The sequence below is a fragment of the Salvia hispanica genome, chromosome 1 (genome assembly GCF_029641045.1).
Source record: "Salvia hispanica isolate PSC_SH4W2 chromosome 1, Shi_PSC_v1, whole genome shotgun sequence".
NCBI lineage: Eukaryota > Viridiplantae > Streptophyta > Magnoliopsida > Lamiales > Lamiaceae > Salvia > Salvia hispanica.
Window position 1 is genome coordinate 58,426,808 of NC_142692.1, and position 20,242 is coordinate 58,447,049.

Genomic DNA, 20,242 nt, shown 5'->3' on the forward strand with positions numbered 1-20,242 from the left:
TATAAGATTTTTATATAAAAAATTATCGGTCCTACCTCCTAATTATATTCTACATTTTCACAATAATACTTTATTTATATTTACGTGATATATATTCTCCAAATTAATTTACTAATTATGTTGTCACAGACTCACAAACCCTACGTATACGTCGAAGTCTACATCAAATTCCAAGTTTTTTTTCTTTGTGACAATTGTTTTGGTTAAAATTCTTATGCTGCGCAGCCTACAACTTGAAACATGTTGAAATTAAGTTTTTGGAGGTGGTTCTTTTTAGTGCAATTAATACTATGAAAAAATATGATAAGAACATAAATTGATTTTATGGAACTAATTTATAGAATTATTGATCGATAACCCTACCATTTTAATTGTTGAACCGAGTATAAAAACATCATCTGGTCCTATAAATATAATTGTATTTCTAAATTGTAATTGAATTACTTTAATTTAAATACCAACTTTTAATTTAACTAAGAAATTTAATGTTTTTTTTTATCACATGGAATTACGGTTATTGAATACTGCTGTATTGATATGACCTATGTTAAAAGTTAAAACAACGTTTTTTTACCCTCGGTATTATAATAACTATTTCTAATTAATTCAAATTGCAAAAACAAGAATCTGATAAGGTCACTCCGTTGACAATAGCCAGTTAATTAGGATTCTAGACAGAAAATTAAATAAAAATAAAAGGCAAAATTAAATATATTATTTCATTTATTGATTTTTAAAGATAACAATAACTCTATTTCTATTTAAAATATTAATACTAACTTAATAAGCAAGAAAATCAATATATGGAAAAGATATGCAAATGAAAGGATAACTAAATTATAGAAATATGATGGATATGCTCGTATCAGAATCTCATGCGATATCATCATTCATTTGCCCCATAATCAACAAGATTTCAATCTAGCTAGATATATATATTTCATATTACAAGTTAAATTATTGCCTAAAACCATCGATTTCATTTACTAATTGATTATGTCATGATTAGAATTCAATTGAGCCATTACATATTGCACAAACACAAACTTCTTTACCTCTCAATTTAACTTAGATATCTTTATTAGTGAATAAAAATGTTCATTTTCCACCACATTCCAATTCAAGCACAAGAAAAAAAAAATTAAAGAAAACTAATAGGAGTATTACTTTAATTCTGCACAAGAGGAAAATTTTCCTTGGGAGATTGATAGTGGGATTCATTTTCCACCACATTCCAATTCAAGCACAAGAAAAAAAAATTAAAGAAAACTAATAGGAGTATTACTTTAATTCTGCACAAGAGGAAAATTTTCCTTGGGAGATTGATAGTGGGATTCATTTTCCACCACATTCCAATTCAAGCACAAGAAAAAAAAATTAAAGAAAACTAATAGGAGTATTACTTTAATTCTGCACAAGAGGAAAATTTTCCTTGGGAGATTGATAGTGGGATTCGCAAAAAATAATAGGAGTATTACTTTGGTAATACTACCCTTGTTTGGCACAGTGAATTGGTGTACCTCACTAATAATTAATTGACCAATGGAAAAAAAAAAGAATCTATATGCCACATTAATTAAACACCAATTCAATACAAATAATTGCATAAAATAGACATTTATTATTTGTGGAAAGTGAGATTGTATTACTACTATTAAATATGGAAATTGTCATCACAAAATATCAGAATAGGTGTGTAATATATATGCATATTGTGTAATACTTAATATTTTACACATAAAAGTTTAATTATACGGTGTTACATTACTTTTCATGCCAAGAAAAAAAAAATTATATTAAAACTCCTTGATAGTACTATTTTGAGATATATATGGAAATTTTATGAATAAGACCCTTTTTTTTTTTTCTTTCTTATTTTGTATTTATATAAATAAACAAAGACTTTACCCAAATAAAAATTATGCCTATAACTTATCATTTGTTAATATATGAAGAAATCAATTATACTTTTCAATATTTTCTTATTTTCATGTAAAAGCTTTCATGAAATTTTTAAAATAAGAAAATAAAAAATAAAACTGAAAAATATTATTATTTTAAATAGAACAGTTTGATGATTACCGAAAAGTTTAGTTACATCAAAATAGTACTACTATAAAGAGTTGTAATATGAATTTTTTTCTTGACATGAAAAATAATCTAATATGATTACTTTTTATGTTTAAAATATTAAGTACTTACATTATAGGTCAATATACATATATGTTGTAATTATATTGCAAGACTATTTTATGATGATATTTTCCAATTTAATAGTAGTAATATAATGTCACTTTCCATGAATAATACATGTCTATTTTGTGCAATTAGATTTATTGAATTGATATTCATTTGACGTGGCATATGGGTGTCAATTTGTCAATTAGTTATTGGTGAGGCACACCAACTTATTATGCCAACTTGGTATGGAATTTTTACTCGATTATCATCTCATAGAGGCAGAAGTAATTGTACACCACAATTTATTTTTAGTTAAATTTATATTTTGTATATTTACTTTGTTACCCTTTAGTCCTTTACATTTTTTTTTTGGTTACAAGAGGAGAGCCAAAGCTCTAGAGATACAAATGCTTAGGCAGCAAAGAGACAGGCTCACCTATCCTATCTCGCTGAAGTAGATGATCGACGCCTCCTGGAGGATCGTTTAGCAGTCGAAAGATTTCGTGCATCTTCAAACCCCAGTTAGCTATAAAGTCTGCCACCCGGTTTGCTTCGCGATAGGCATGTTTAACCTCTACATGCCACTCTTTGTCAATCAAAGCCCAAATGTGTCTAACAATGCTATAATTGCAGCCTTCATTCCTCCTTGAGTTAACCATGAGCACTACGGTGATATTGTCACATTCCACAACAACATTTTGAAGTTTGTGCTTCCATGCAAGCTTTAAGCCATCGTATATAGCCCACAACTCGGCAGTCAACACACAGCTTTCCCCAAGGCGTCGGACATATCCCAAAAACCACTCTCCGTTTGAGTTCCTAATGACACCACCAGCAAATGCTTCTTTGTCGAGAGTTTAACTGCGCCATCAGTGTTCAATTTCCAGCAGCCCAGAGCGGGAGCGAACCATTGGATGAGCTTAGTGACTCTATTCTTAACAGCCTGCTTCTTAATCTCATTAGATCTAACAGCCCTTCCCCAAGCTCGGCACTGAGCTATAATTGTTGAACCATTAAAGCTCGCATCCTCATCCTGAAATACAATATCATTCCTAGAAGACCATAATTTCCACACCACCAAACCAAATATGCAGCCCCAATCACCATCATCAGTTTTATTCTTATCATTAAGGTTTTCCATGAGCCAACTGTCAAAAGGCAGGGAGAAAAACCTGTTGCGTTTGTTGGGGGGAACGAGAGAGCCCCAAACTGCTGCTGCATTGGGACAAGAACGAAAGATATGTTCCATATTTTCTTCACAAGCACCACAGCTGCTGCAAGATGAATCATCAGCCATATGTCTACGACATCTCTCAGCATTGGTAAGAAGACGACCATGCATAACAAGCCACAAAAAGAGTCTCACTCTTTGGGGATCTCTGAAACTCCACGCCACCGTCCATTTCTGTTCTGTGGAAGTCATTAGGTCGGCAGATAGAGAGTCATAAGCGCCTGCAACTGAAAATTTTCCATTGGAGGCCAACGCCAAGTGCACACATCAGGCCCTGCTTCTGCAGCAGGAGGACAAATACTCGCTATTTTTCGGCATGTGTCATGAGAGAATAGATCTTGGAACATAGACCAGTCCCACTCTCCATCATCATTTACCATATTGGAAACAGAGGCATCCACAACCGGAAGATCATTAACTTTGTGGGCGACGAGAGGCCCAAGAGACGGGATCCCATTGCCAATAGACCAACAAATGTTGTTGTAGACACGGTCCCAAATCTTCGATAAGGAACGCCACACAAAAGAACTTGAGCTCCTTTTGATCACTGCTGGGCATGCACTGCTAACTTTATATTTTTCTCTAAGAATCCGAGCCCATAGAGATTTCTGCTCTGAAACTAGACGAAAACCAAGCTTTATCATGAATGCCTGGTTATGTGTTTTTAGATCACGTATACCTTGTCCCCCTGAGCTAATAGGTTTGCAAACGGTCTTCCAATTAACCAAAGAGAGTTTTGGCTGTTGCTCAGAACCACCCCATACAAAACGTCGAATCAGCTTCTCAATTTCATCAATTACGTTAGCAGGTAACATGACTACTTGCATACAATAGGTTGGAATGGCAGAAAGGACAGCCTTGGCTAGAGTGACTTTCCCAGCCAAGGATAGAGAAGCTGCCGACCACCCATTTAGCCTTCTTTGAACCTTGTCAATAATATACCTGAAATTTGCACCTGCGACTCTACCATGAAGAAAAGGAAAACCCAAATACATGCCCAGATTATCCACAACCTTGAAGTGAAAAATGCTCTCAATTTCCCTAGCAGTTTCAGCATTGGTGTTTGGGCTAAAGTAGAGATGAGTTTTGTTAATGCTAACCCGATGACCTGAGTATTGGCTAAATTGATCTAGGAGCTCTTTGATCGCCTTCGCATTGGAGCAGTAGGCCCTACTGAAAAGAACGAGATCGTCCGCAAAGAAGAGGTGAGAGATTGGAGATCCACCTCTACTGAATCTCAATGGGACCCATCTTCCTTCATCGACTTCCTTGTTTATCGTGTGACTTAGTCTCTCCATGCCTATAACAAAGAGATATGGAGAGAGAGGGTCACCTTGTCTAATCCCTCTTTCCGGTCTAAATTCTTCGGTTAAAACTCCGTTCCATGAAATTTGCATAGAAGAAGTAGACACACATTCCATAATTATCCGAATTATTTGTTGTGGCAGCTCCAAATCTTTAAGTGAATCCTCAACGAACTCCCACCGAATTCTGTCATAGGCCTTTTCTAAGTCAACTTTGATAGCCATCCAACCTGCCTTAGTTTTACAATTATTCATCGAATGAACACATTCTTGAGCAATAATAATGTTGTCTGTGATGCTCCTTCCTTTGATAAAACTCACTTGATTGGGAGAGACAACATATTTCATGAGGTTCGTCATTCGATTGACGATGATTTTAGTAGTGACTTTGTACATCACTGAACACAAGTTAATAGGCCGGAATTCTGTTATTACTTCAGGATTATCCACTTTAGGGATCAAGACCAAGGTTGTCTTGTTAAGAGCCTTGTCTATTGCACCCCCTTCAAAGACATTGCGGATCATCTTACAAATTGAGGGGCCTACAATTTTCCATTGAGACTGGAAAAATTGAGCATGAAGTCCGTCTGCACCAGGAGCTTGTAGCGGTTTCCTATCAAAAAGGGCACAACGGATTTCCTCATCTGACAGAGTAGCAGTCAAGAGATCACGATCAACTTGCTTAATGGTGGGAAACTGATTTCTGATTGGGAGCCAGGCCAAGGAGCATCAACCGAGAAGAGGAGCTTATAAAATTTGATAGCTTCCGATTTCAGTTCCTCCTCATTATGACACCATTCATTTTCAGTTGTCTTTAGGGCAGTGATGCGATTACGTCTTCTACGAGCAAGAGTCTTTCTATGAAAATATTTGGTGTTGCGATCGCCTAGCTCAAGCCATTCTTCCCGAGACTTTTGCTTCCACAATGCCTCTTCTTGATCAAGAATTAACTCTAGCTCATCTCTTAACTATTTTTCTAAAGCAACCATATTAGGGGACTGAAGGCGTTCGAGGGCAGCTTGGGCACCCTTCAGACGAGCCATAATCCGTCTTTTCTATCTATCAATATTGGCAAAAACATCTTGGTTCCACTGCTTAGCTGATTCTGTGAAAGTAGCAATAGTATCAACCAATGACCCATTGTCAGTCCAATTATCTTTCACTAGACGACAAAAATCCCCATGTTGGAGCCAACCACTGAAGAACCTGAAAGGCCGAGTTGAGTGGTTGTGATTTGATTTACCAAGTTCAATTAAAATAGGCCTATGGTCTGATTTAATCCGAGTGAGATGAAAAATAGTTACTTCTCCCAAGCAGGTGTCCACTAGCTCGTTGCCGAGAGCTCTGTCAAGGCGCTCATGAACTGACCCTCTATTCCACGTGTACTTAGGCCCATGAAAACCAAGATCCCGTAGCCCATAATCAAAAACAAAGTTTTGGAATTTACGACAAAAGCCAGGAGCATTAGAAGAACTGCCTGATTTCTCGCCGAGATTAAGAATAGCATTGAAATCTCCAGCAATAATCCAGGGGTCCCTTGTCTGCTCGGCCAGGATACTAAGGTATTCCCATAGAATGCGTCTTCGGACTGGTCGCGGACTACCATAGACAAAAGTGACAGCAATCTTTGTGGGGTATCCCACCTTAGTAACAAAACAATGAATAAACTGATTGTGGTTAAAACGCACCTCCAAAGAAACCGACTCATCCCAGAACAGCCATATACCTCCAGCATACCCATTAGCTTCAACTCGATGAGAGAAATGAAACCCGAATTTTGAGATAACTGCATCAACTCGGCTGCCACTTATCTTAGTTTCAGAAAGAGCAACGATGTTGGGCTTATGATATCGACATTAGTCCTTGAATGCTCTGTCAAAGTTTCGTTTGCCTGCACCCTGGCAATTCCACACAAATAGATTAAGCTTCATAATTATGATGAAAGACAGAAGGTTCAGCGCTAGAAGAGCTGTCACAAGACCAGAAATCTGTTTGGGCATTTAATCGAGCATGTCGTGGGCATCCACTGTTAGCTCTTCTGTACCTCCCATTTCCGCAGCTCTATCAAGCTCCTTCGATAAATCAACAAAAGCACCAGAGACTGGAACCATTCTTTCATCAGCAACAGCCGAATCCGACGGTGGGCGATGATGTTGATCACTGGAGCACCACTTATCAGTGAATTGCTGTTGTCCGGAGTTTTGATTGCAGACAATCGCCTGACCACCTGAAGTGGAGCTCGAATTTGACAAGAAACCCTTGGCTCCCATCTTAGCCCTGTTCGAGCTCTCAGAGCTGCCAAAACGAACCACTGTGTTTCTCTCAGCATCAAGATTTGACGCAACAATCATAGAACTTTTCTCCAGCGCTGCCATTCTCTGTACCGGGCTTAGACCCGTCTCAAATTCGTGCACCTTTGATTTAGCTTAGGCTTGGTGAAGGGCCAGTTTGTGCACCTTAGTTCCCTTACCCAATTGGGCTTTGCTAAGCCTTTTGGTCGGATTTGGGCCAACTTCCTTAACCCATTTGTTTTTATTAGCCTGTTTGGAGCTAACATTGGGCTCCACATTTACAGAGCGTTTTTCCTTAATAGCAAGAAACTCTTCTAGTGAGAGCTCAGCAATTGAGTCGAGATTAGCTCCTACAGTTACGTTCTCATTCGCCGAAAGATCCTCCAAGTTATTTGCATGGTACCAAACTTATCCATATCATTGCTAATTTCTCGTTCATCCTCCTTGTTTGTCGCAATAGCTGAAAATAGATTTGCATCTCTGACATCGGAAACCTTATCGGACATATTCCAGCCAGATCTCTTATTCTTTCTCTGAACCACCATCCAAGGACCGAATTTTTTACGAGGCTCAGGGGTTGCTGTCGCCACCTCATCGATATGAGAATCCTTATCAGTTTTTTCCTTCTCCATCTCCCTCAAATCTGGGCAGTCAGTTTTGAGGTGTCCATAGCGGCGACAACCGTAACAAATTAGAGGGAGGGACTCGTACTCTATGTCATACGGCTTGCCGTTAACCCAAATTCGAGACTTCAAAGATTTTGACAAATCCACCGTGACAGCAAGTCTAGCAAACCGACCTCTAGTAGCTGCGCTCGTGTTCGGGTCTATTTTAACCACCTTGCCGATCATCTCTCCTATGGCAACCACAAGATTAGCCTTATACAGAGCCCCTGGAACGCTTCGGATGCGGATCCAGGCCACTACGCTGGTCGGATGGGGATGCAGGGGGTTGAAATCAATTGACCATGGTTGTATGGTGAGGTTATGGCCATACACAGTCCATGGACCCTCTGAAAGGGCATGCTTATAATCATCCAAATTATTGAAGCGGATTTGATAGTAGTCATTATCTAAATCCATCATAAACAACTGACCTTTTGGCTTCCAGATGGCCCATAATCGGTTTTGCAGGGCATTGTAGCTGATTGATCTGCCAAGAAGCTTTACCACCACCGTCGATTCCATGCTTTTCTCCACTAGACTCATGATTCGTTCCTTGAAAACTATTTTAGGTTCAATATCATCAAAAACCCTCCAATGACGAACTGATCGTCTTCTTCAAAGCCTGTGTTCGGCACTGTTCCATTTGAGTTGCCCAATAGGGAATCTTTGAAAGACATCTTGGGCGCCTCCGTCCCATCCATCACCATGTCTCCCGCATCAGAGGCTCTTCTTGTCCTAGGCGACTTCTTTTATGGCCGGAGATTTCTGGGCTGACGGCGTTGGAAGCCGGGAGAGAAGATGAGAGCATCATTCCTTTACTGTTACAGTACTTTAAATACGCTTCGTCCATTTACATTTGATTGTGCATATTAATTAGATCCATTTAAGGATATAGCTTAAGTCTTGGAGTTATGTGTGGGAGTAATTTGCTTTCTTGAGATCCACATTATTTATAATTGACATTTTTAATTTGTTTTTTCCTTTTATTGCATTTATTTATGAATATATATTTAAATAAAATTATAATGTTATTGTATTTATATATTTTATTTTACATTTTGTTTACGAATAATTTAATGATGTACTACTATCACTCGATAAATTTTAGTTTAAAAAATTAATAATTAATAAAAAAAATATAGTTCTTAGTTTGCTCTAGTCTTTCACTTCCAATTTGATTTCATTAATTTGTTACTCTACTACTTACGAAAGAATTTATTCTTTTGTTATGTTTTATATGCCATAAAAATAGTTAATTTCTTATTAATTGATAAATCAGAGTAATTTAAATTTATATTGAACATTTCATTTTATTTATAAAAAAAATAACTTTTATGTGTTATAGTTAAAATTATTATCTACTATAAGAAACTAAACTTTTATTTTTAAAATTTCGCAACTTTAATTTTAAAAATAATTATTTTATTCAAAATAGCAACAAATTTTATTTTGAATAATAATAATTTTAAATTACAAAAATAACTTTTTAGCAAGAAAACTATTTTTTATTCTCAAGATCAATGACTTATTTATTAAAACAAAATTTTATACATAAAAAATAAATTTTATTCAAAAAGTAGTAGTAATTTTTATTCTAACTTTAGTTTACAAGAATTGTAATTTTTTTTTATTAATTTTAACGAAAAACCTTTTATTTATTTATTAAACACCAACTTTATTCACAAGAAAAGAACGGTTTTGGAAATTAACTTTCATTAACATCTTTTATTCACAAAATTAATACTACTATCTTTTTATTCATCAGATCAAAATTATTTATCCATAAGAATAATAAAACTATTATGTACAAAAAACAGTACAATAACAATAACTTTTATTGGCAAAACCTTAACTTTTATTTACAAGTATAATAAATTTTACTCATAAAAATAATAACTTGTATCTATTGGAGCAATAATTTTATTTTACCGGAACTATAACTTTTATTTGTTACAATAATGCTTTTATTGATAATAACAATAGTACTAACATTTTATTAATTAATATGATTATTTTTTCACAATTATAATAAATCTTGTAAAATAGCAAAAATAAATAACTTTATCCAAAATAAAAAATAACTTTCGGTTGCAACAAACTATATTAGAGTAAATTTTACTATATATTAAACACTATGATTTTTCATAATAAATATAAATTTTATCCCAAAAACAAAACTCTTAATTCGATGAAGAAGTACAATTGAGTAAGTAACAAGCTCCCTATCTATCCAATAGATTAAATAGTTTGAGTAATCACATGTTTTAATACTATAAAACAATTATAGATCATTTAATAATAATAAATTTTATTGATTACAATAATCATTTTTATTCAAACTAATATAATAAATTTTCTTTAAATAACAATATATTTTATTTATTAAAATAATACATTTATTAATAAAAGTATACAATAAATTTTATTAGTTAAAATAATATTAATAACTTTTATTCACAAGATTTATAAATCTTATTAATAAACTAGGTATTTTTTTTATGGGAACAATCATTTTTAAATAGTATGTACAAAAATACTCTAATTATAACTACAAATACTTTAAATAAAACCATGAATACAATAAATATGTGCATAATAAGCATGCTTTAATTTAATTATTATAACTAAGATATATCTTTCCCAAAAATACTATCAAAATGCATGTATTAAATCCGGTTGTAATTAAATGTGGGTGGCCCCACCATTCTTTATTTAATTCTTGGCGTTTGGATATACATAATTGAGGGTCGGCTGGAGAGAGGAATGAGTTCATTTTGACCATTTCGTCCTCGGTCATCATCTTCTTCTTCTCACCATTTTGTCCCCACCGTCTTCTTCGAGCTGAAAAAACGCAAGGGGGTATGAGAAACCACAATACTGACTCCTGTTGAGGATGAAGAGGACGATTTCGAAGAACTGTGCGAGAGGAACTACGCCGGCAGCCGCAGAAGAAGCTGGCTCCGACGAAATTCATGGGTGTCCCCTGACATGCAAATTGCGTACAACGGGACAAAAAATGCCATCAACCTCATTATTTTTTTATCAAATTCCATCCGCTACTAGAACAAACAGGGACACCAATACACAAAAGCCATCAACCTCATCAAATTGTTCCATATTCAAAGACCCTTCTTTGAACTGTTCAACACACCTCAGCTTCAGCTGCATAAAGCAAACAATTCTCGTATTCACTGCGAAGACAAGAACAAATTGGATGTATTGCAGAGAAGAAGAACCAGAAACTAAATTGTCACGCCCGCATTTTCTAAGGATAGAAAACACGGTGAATCGCGACTAGGGGAGGGTGAAAGAAGCGGGGAAGAAAGGTCGAAAAGACACATCTCGACCAAAGCTCGAAATAATAGTTATAGCTCGAATAAAATCAGAGTATCTCAACAATCAACAACTCAAAAGAATATTATCTCAACAATACAAGAACTCAAAAGAAAGACAACAACTCAGCGGAAGCATTTCGAGAGTAGAATACTGCTATGTATGAAGACACAACATATTGCGAACAGATAAACATCTTCTTCACTTTATGCTCAACACCCACCGCGCTCGTCACCGCTCAACCTGCACATTTTTTTAAAACAAATGCAGGGCTGAGTACTTGATGCACTCAGTGGACTACATGCCAAGGAATATGGCCACATTCCAAGTCACTAGACCGGCCAACTCAAAGAGATAGCGCACGATCTACTGGGTGTACACCAGCCTGAGTAGGGACTCACTTCCTAGTCAGACCCGAATTCGATTAACCATACATGGCAAAAGCCACTTCAGATAGGTCCGACATCAGCACAAAAATATGGCATGACTAACATATTTTGCACCATTTAAAAATAAACATACTTAGGACATAGTCCTTATTTAAAAAGAAAGCCCACCTCGTTCGCTTAAAATCCTCAACTTGTCTTTCTATCCGTTCTCAAATAGCATGCGAAATCATCCCCTTTTCGAAAGAACATAATATGCTAAAAATTAGACTTTAAGAAAAAAAAATTTAGCTCAAACAAAGCATGCATGTATAAATCTTACCCTTCAATCTCTCTTAGTAACTTATAAAATTTTCGGTGACTCTAGCACATCGTATTCATCCTTCTCTTTCATTTATTTTGAGGTCACCAGAGACGTCGTAGCGACGTCGGCTGGCCATTCGCGCTTTCGATCCCATTTATGTCCCTCAACACCAAATAATTAGGCCGCAGCCCACAAATATAATTTCTCCAGCAGTGGCCCAATCAAAGAAATGATACAGCAGCCCAAACATTAGCTATTCCATCCCAAACTTTAATTTAGTTGGCCCAAAGATTCCCATCTAATTTTCACATGAGGCCAACGTCCTTAACATCCTCACTTAATACTCCAACTGACAATTTTCAGCTCCCTAAACAGAACCATAAACCCACCATCGCATTGCTCTCGTGTTCTCCCTCTTACTCAAATGGGCACTGTTCTCCCTCTCCATCTTTCTTCTAAATATCAAAATCTAATGCAAACCCTAACTCACAATATCTCTCTTTCTCTCATAATTTGTTCTAGTTCCAGAGAATTCCCGCATACACCAGTGACCTCTCTTCTCTTCTCTCTCGCCTCGGAATTTCATCACTTCCTCTCTCATGAAACTCTTCTGCACCAGCGCCGTCTCCTCTCTTTTCACTTCCCGATTGATCTCTAAATATCAGAGAAGTCTCTTCCTTTCCTCTATCTCACTTTTCATGCCGATGTCAGCGTAAATCTCCTAGCCGCCGGCTTCGTTTCTGACTGCTGTCAGCGTCTCCAATTGATCTCGGCTCCGGTGTTGATGCGTGCTCGAAGTCGCCCGTTGCCGGTGAGCGCCAGCCACCCTCCATCTCCGTCTCACTCTCTTCTCGCTCTCTCGCTCAATAACTCCTTCTCTCCGGCAGGACTCGGCACCGCCGCTGCCACCCGTTCTTCGCTGTCACCGCCGTTCAGCCGCCGTCGCCACAGCTGGGATTGCTGCCGCTGCACTTTTGGCCTATCTCCTCAGTCTCCATTACAGCGCCGTCACTGTTCGTCTTAGCCGCTGATCCAGGCCGTCGCGCCTCGCCGTCGCCTTGCTTCTCAGCCCCGCTGATCTCTCCTCCCTTTGTGTCATTCTTAAATCGAGAAACTATCCCTCTCTTTTTCTCTCTTCACTCTCTGTCACATTCACATTGTGGAATCCGTTGAAAGCTTTGAAACTGATGGAAGGATATGGCATCGTGGAGTTGTGGGCAAATACATGTATATATTGTGTAGAAAATCTGGTTGATATTGGCCGAGATTTGCTCCTAGTTGAAAACTGATTTCTTTCTCCTCAAATGTTGTAACCGAAAAAAAGAAGTGGGCAATTTGGCTATAAAATTGATGGAAAAGATTGCTGACTTGGTCTCCTCCAAAACTTGGGTTTCGAAAAGAAAACAAGGATTTGGGCTCGCATGATATACCATGCTGATTTGGGTTTCTCAAAAAGGTTGGGCTCAATCCAAAAGAATTGATTTGATGAAATGAAGATTTCTCAAATAAATTAGCTCAAACGAAAATTAAAATTATTCTTGACCACGAAATCCAAACTCTTTCAAGCCTCGAAAAGAAGCTAAGATTGTACGATAAAAAGGACAAAACTTCGACTTGAAAATCGACATCCTTTCAAGCTCAATTAAAATGTAGGAAAAAAAACGGGGTGTTACATAAATTGACACTGCAGTTCCAAAACGCCAAGAGGAGAGCTCATGGCCAAGAGGTGCTCCGGCTTGGAGCCAGCTTCGAGAGTTTGAAATAGAAGACGCCAAGCCGTTGGCAAATGTGTGGGTATTCGCTACTTTCACCTCAAGAAGAGAGAGAGATGTCCAGTGTTTTTGTGATGGATGAAGAGAGAGAGAGAGAGAGAGAGAGAGAGAGAGAGAGAGAGAGAGAGAGAGAGAGAACGACAGGAACCTGTGAGAGAAAGTGAGAGAGGAACCTGTGAGAGAAAGTGAGAGAGAACCATGCAGCTGCTTCCACATCAGCATGTGCATACACATCTAAAGCTTGGAGTTTCTCCTACAATAACTCGGTCTCAAGAAAATCTTGGACTAGGGGGTCAATAACATCAACATAGCATAGATTTTCAGAATCTATCGGTTTTTTCATAGCTTCATTGATACCAAAAACAAATTTTTCACCATTAAAGTCAATGCATATTGTCCCTTCAGCCATATCCACTATTGTCTTAGTTGTTCTTAAAAACGGTCTTCCTAACATAATCTCGCTAGACTCATTAGCTTTAGGTTCACTCATCTTAATCACATAGAAATCAGCAGGGTAAGTAAAATCATGCACCCTTACCAACACGTTTTCTAACACACCCTCAGGATTTATACATGACCTATCAGTCAGTTGGATCAACACCCTAGTGTTTGACAACTTTACCCCCTTCAACTGATTATAAATGGATAAAGGCATAACATTGATAGATGCTCCCAGATCACACATTGCATGCTCGATTTTTACATCTCCAATTGTTATAGGTAAAGTGAACATACCTGGGTCGGCTCTCTTGGGTGGTAGCTTCTCCTGCACAATAGCTGATGCTATTCCTTCCACCATTATTTTTCCATCCTCCTGGGCCTTTCCGGCTATGAATTCCTTGATGAACTTCCCCAGCGGGGGTAGTCTCATGGCTTGGAGGAATGGTATGGTAACATCCAGTTTCCCAAAGATCGATAGGAAATCCACAGGATCTTCCTTCTTCCTTTTTGTAACAAACCGATAGGGAAACGGTTTCTCCCCCGTAGCTTCTTCAGCAAGCTTTTTCGGAATTTCCTTGGGTGCCTCCTGGGTTCGAGGCTCCGGCATGGGTACTGTTTCTTCAGGACGCCCGTTCCCAGGCAGTGTTTCCTTCGTCTTTCCTTCCTCAGTAGGCTCCTTATATCGGAAAAACGATTCCTCCATCTGAGGAAGAGGCCTCTTGAGTTCTTCCACTGTATGGTATCGCTCATCACCTTCGTCCTACTGGGCCCCCCACTTGGTCTCTTGAGTTGAGGTCCATCATAAGCTGTTCCAGACCTCAACGTGATTTTACTCACGTTTGCCTTTTCAGGTACATGGACTGTAGATGGGAGTTTCCCCGAGTTCTCTTTCATTTCACCCACCGAGTTCGCAAGCTGGGCTAACTGCCTATTCATCATATCCATGTTTGTTCTATGCTCCTTCGGGGCACTTTGCATCCCCTACACTACTTCATTATTGGACTGCAAATCACTCTTGATACTCTGCTGTGCAGCGAGCATTTCTCCCATCATGTCTTCCATAGACCTCCTTGACCTGTTGGGGTAATGAGACTGATTGGGCCTTTGGTGTTGGTTGTACTGGGTGTTAGAGTTTGTATACTAGAAATCACGTTTCGAGTGATTGAATACTGTAAAACTCTTATTTTATTTTCCAAGGAAGAAAAAAGATTATTTTTGTCATAATGTTGTTATGTTTTACATTTAATGGATGTTAATTGCATGTTTAAATGTATAAGTTAACTTAACAAAATCTAAGTCTTTGTTTTAGTAGACCGGTTCTGGGCGGCGTCCACTTTAAGGTAACACGGTCAGTCCTAAACAAAGAAAAAGAAGAATTTCACAACCTAGATGGAATTAGACTATCCATCGTGAAAGGTTGCAATGTCAGTCCGCATATTTCTAAGCCTTACTGAAATAAGATGACATTAGTGTGGTATAGCACTGAACGGATCTAACAGCAAGACTTGTCCTTGGGCTATCTACTGAAAGGCGAGGTCTTGATAAATATTTGTTTCTTAATCAATGTAGGTTAGTGTTGAGCATACGGTATTGATTATGCATTACTTTGACTTATCAAATGGTGCGGGTTTTTCGTAGCCCAATAATCTTGATATATTGGGTAGTGGTGATTAATATGTAGCGGTGCTATGATTGCTATTATGTTGAATCGTGCGCGAGGTGAGTCTCGTTTGATAATGTCCTCAAGAGGAGCGTGAAACAAGGTTTTATTATTCGGAACCTAGCTAGTTGGAGTTTGATTACTCTATAAATAATAAATAAGCGTTTCATGCTAAGTCCACTCTTGGAATTAATAAGAAATTAATTAATTAAGTCCATAGCAGACATTAATTAATTAATGGACATTTTTATCTTAAGCGCGGGAAATGAAAGTTAAAACGGAAACTCGGATTACTTATAATTTCGGATTTGGATGGGGACAGTTCAATATTACTTCTGTAGTGGCTGCTCGTAATATTCCAATTAAAGCTTATATTAAATTGTGGGTTCAATTTAATTAGTAAAGAGTAAATTGGATGAGCCCAAATCCAAAACCTTCCATAGACTGGGCCCAAAAGGAACATAATATAAATAGGAGAATAAAGGAGACATAAAATATAATTTTTAGTATTAAAATTTTCAACCCCCCCCCCCCCCCCCCCCGCGTGTCAAATTTTTCCTCTCCTCTTAGGAGTAGAATTTCTGTCTTCTTTATTTAAGTCCTAGTATTCCGGTGAGATCAACCCACACTGATATTGAAGTACAGTTCGGGAACCAGAGAGAAGATCCGTGGTCTAGTATTCAAAGCGTCACGTGGAGAAGCTTCAAGCCATCATCAATTCTTTGAATAATTAATTAGGTATTATTCTTGCTCCGTAGAAAAGCATGATTAATTCTAGTTATGAGCATGGTACATGTGAGAATTACGCGAATAGATTTTGTCTAAATAATATGCTAAATACATCTGATTATTATGTGATTTATTTGCTCGATTAATAATTGTTAAATTATGATAATCAACATGTAAAACCGAACGCTTCCGCTGCCAGTTCCTTCAATTGGTATCAGAGCTGAGAAGGATACCATATGCCTCGGCTGTTGGTAGTCTCATGTATGCTATGCTTTGTACTAGACCTGATATCTGCTTTGCTGTTGGCATGGTAGCAAGATATCAATCAAATCCCGACCAAGGGCATTGGACTACCGTAAAGAACATACTCAAGTACCTTAATCGGACTAAGGACTATGTTCTAGTTTACAATGCAGTCGAGCTCTGTCGTTTAGGATATACAGATTCAGACTTTCAAGCTGATGTAGATTCGAGAAAATCAACTTCCGGATATGTGTTTACCTTAGGAGGTAGAGTTGTAATTTGGAAGAGTGTAAAGCAGAAATGCATTGCAGACTCTACCATGGAAGCCGAATATGTAGCCGCTTCGGAGGCTGCAAAAGAGGATGTATGGCTTAAGAACTTCCTTTTGGACTTAGGTGTGGTTACGAATATGCCCAAGAGCATCACCATTTATTGTGACAATTCGCAAATTCGAGGGAACCGCGGGCTCATAAAGCGAGCAAGCACATAGAGAGGAAGTATCATATCATTCGAGATATAGTGCAGAGAGGAGACATACAAGTGGTCAAGATTAAGTCAGAAAACAACCTGGCAGATCCTTTCACCAAGGCATTAACGGTCAAGCCGTTTGAGAGCCATGTTGAAGGAATGAGAGTTCGACTAATACACGACCGCAATCCGCTTTTAGTATAAGTGGGAGAATTACACGTTAGCACATTTTTGTATACTCGAAAGTGTTTTGAGTATAAGTGGGAGATTGTTAGAGTTTGTATACTAGAAATCACGTTTCGAGTGATTGAATACTGTAAAACTCTTATTTTATTTTCCAAGGGATAAAACAGATTTTATTTTTATCATAACGTTGTTATGTTTTACATTTAATGGATGTTAATTACATGTTTAAATGTATAAGTTAACTTAACAAAGTCTAAGTCTTTGTTTTAGTAGACCGGTTGTGGGCGACGTCCACTTTAAGGTAACACGGTCAGTCCTAAACAAAGAAAAAGAAGAATTTCACAACCTAGATGGAATTAGACTATCCATCGTGAAAGGTTGCAATGTCAGTCCGCATATTTCTAAGCCTTACTGAAATAAGATGACATTGGTGTGGTATAGCACTGAACGGATCTAACAGGAAGACTTGTCCTTGGGCTATCTACTGAAAGGCGAGGTCTTGATAAATATTTGTTTCTTAATCAATGTAGGTTAGTGTTGAGCATACGGTATTGATTATGCATTACTTTGACTTATCAAATGGTGCGGGGTTTTCGTAGCCCAATAATCTTGATATATTGGGTAGTGGTGATTAATATCTAGCGGTGCTATTATTGCTATTATGTTGAATCGTGCGCAAGGTGAGTCTCGTTTGATAATATCCTCAAGAGGAGAGTGAAACAAGGTTTTATTATTCGGAACCTAGCTAGTTGGAGTTTGATTACTCTATGAATAATAAATAAGCGTTTCATGCTAAGTCCACTCTTGGAATTAATAAGAAATTAATTAATTAAGTCCATAGCAGACATTAATTAATTAATGGACATTTTTATCTTAAGCGCGGGAAATGAAAGTTAAAACAGAAACCCGGATTACTTATAATTTCGGATTTGGATGGGGAGAGTTCAATATTACTTCTGTAGTGGCTGCTCGTAATATTCCAATTAATGCTTATATTAAATTGTGAGTTCAATTTAATTAGTAAAAAGTAAATTGGATGAGCCCAAATCCAAAACCTTCCATAGGCTGGGCCCAAAAGGAACTTAATATAAATAGGAGAATAAATGAGACAGAAAATATAATTTTTAGTATTAAAATTTTTGCCCCCTCCCCCCATAGTGTGTGTCGAATTTTTCCTCTCCTCTTAGGAGTAGAATTTCTGGCTTCTTTATTTAAGTCCTAGTATTCCGGTGAGATCAGCCCACACAGATATTGGATTACAGTTCGGGAACCAGAGAGAAGATCTGTGGTCTAGTATTCAAAGCGTCACGTGGAGAAGCTGCTAGCCATCATCAATTCTTTGGAGAATTAATTAGGTGTTATTCCTGCTCCGTAGAAAAGCATGTTTTAGGTTTCAATATTCTTAAAGCATGATTAATTCAAGTTATGAGAATGATACATGTGAGAATTACGCGAATAGATTTTGTCTAAATAATCTGCTAAATAGACTTGATTATTATGTGATTTATTTGCTCGATTAATAATTGTTAAATTATGATAATCAACATGTAAAACCGAACGCTTCCGCTGCCAGTTCCTTCACTGGGGGGGTTTGGTTCTGCTGGTAGTTCTGGAAATTTGGTTGGCTTTGTTTCGGTGGGTATTGATTATACTGCGCAGGAGGGTTGTACTGGTCTTGGTTGTTTTGGTTCTGGTTATGGCCTTGAAACTGATTTTAGTTTTTATTATGGGACTAGTTTTGGTTCTGGTAGTTTTGGTAGTTTCGCTGATGGGGTGGCACATAAACAGGGATCGGGTTTTGGTTTTGAGGGTTTTGGTTCTGAGGTTGCTTGTTCCTTCCTGCCCAGTTAGATTGGTGGTCAGGATTCGTTGGGCCACGGTTGAAATTTTGGTTCTGGTTGGGGTTGGTTTGATTCTGACCTTGGCCTTGGTTCTGATTCTGATCCCCATCTCCCCATCGAAAATTTTGGTGATCTCTCCATGGTGCGTCCCTCTGCTTCCCCGGAATCCAATTCCCATTAGAATTGCAGTACCATGCTGCATTGGCTTGTTCCACATCAGGCCGGTCATTTGGTTGATCATATAGCAGCTCTGGAGCCTCGTTGCCACCAGTTGGAGAAGGTGGCGGAGTATTCTGTTTGATTGCGCTTAACAACTCCTTTATTTCTTCCATTTTGAGATCCATCATCTCTTCCTGGTCAGTAGCCGAAGCACTTGTTGCTCTCTCTCTCTGCTGTACCCATCCCTTGCGTGGTCGTACGTTTTTTTCAAATTCAGCAGTTTGCGTAGGACCTTCTTGGCTTCACTGACCCTCAACTTTGTGGATTCACCTCCGGATGATGAATTCACCAGATCCTTCGTTTCCTTGTTCATCCCCTCATAAAAGGTGTGGTTCACCTCTATCTCTTTCGTGCGATGGTTCGGGCATGACTCCAGAAGACTCATGTATTTCTCCCAGTACTCGCTCAGGGTCTCATCGTACTCTTGCCTTATACATGATATCTTCCTCTTTAGTGCGTTTGTCTTTGAAGAAGGGAAAAACTCAGCTAGGAAAGCTAACTTGAAATCGGCCTATGTGTTGATGGAGTCGGCTGGTAGGCGTATGAACCAGGTGTTGGCCTCCCCCTTTGAAGGGGTTGGCAGCGGAAGCGCTCACATAAATCAATTAATAATTCCGATCTATTTAACAGATTATTTAGACAAAATCTATTCGCGTAATTATCACATGTATCATGCTCAAAACTCAAATAAAACATGCTTTAAATTAATTGAAACCTAAAACATGCTTTTCTACGGTTTAGCCATTATACCTTGAAGATTCTCCAAATAATCGAAGATGGCTAGCGCCTTCTCCACGTTAAGATCTTTAGTACAAAACCACGGATCTTCTGTCTGGTTCCCGGACTGTAAACTGATATCAGGGTGGGCCGATCTCACCAGTGCACTAGGACTTAAATAGAGAAGACAGAAATCCTTTCCCTCGGAGGAGAGAAAATTCGACCACTCCTAGAAAGAGAGGGGGCGAAAATTTTGAGTAAAAATCAAGTG

General features: G+C 38.0%; 2 protein-coding genes across 2 annotated transcripts; both read right to left on the minus strand.

Moving 5' to 3' along the window:
- Nucleotides 1-5,771: 5,771 nt before the first annotated feature.
- On the minus strand, nucleotides 5,772-6,457 carry LOC148934208 (uncharacterized). Its single transcript, XM_089062241.1, has 2 exons — nucleotides 6,443-6,457; nucleotides 5,772-6,359 (listed from the first exon to the last, which is right to left on the minus strand). The coding sequence occupies exons 1-2, from the start codon at nucleotides 6,455-6,457 to the stop codon at nucleotides 5,772-5,774; spliced, it is 603 nt and encodes a 200-aa protein (XP_088918367.1).
- A 32-nt stretch (nucleotides 6,458-6,489) lies between these two features.
- On the minus strand, nucleotides 6,490-7,091 carry LOC148934209 (uncharacterized). Its single transcript, XM_089067246.1, has 2 exons — nucleotides 6,761-7,091; nucleotides 6,490-6,614 (listed from the first exon to the last, which is right to left on the minus strand). The coding sequence occupies exons 1-2, from the start codon at nucleotides 7,089-7,091 to the stop codon at nucleotides 6,592-6,594; spliced, it is 354 nt and encodes a 117-aa protein (XP_088923372.1). The 3' UTR covers nucleotides 6,490-6,591.
- Between the last annotated feature and the right edge of the window lie 13,151 nt (nucleotides 7,092-20,242).

Excerpts from the sequence above, each read along its gene's own strand:
- LOC148934209 (XM_089067246.1), bottom strand. The coding sequence starts at position 7,091 with ATGGCAGCGCTGGAGAAAAGTTCTATGATTGTTGCGTCAAATCTTGAT. Across the intron at positions 6,615-6,760 it reads TAGAGCTGCGGAAATGGGAG|GGTGCAGGCAAACGAAACTT; the intron begins GTACAGAAGAGC and ends TGGAATTGCCAG.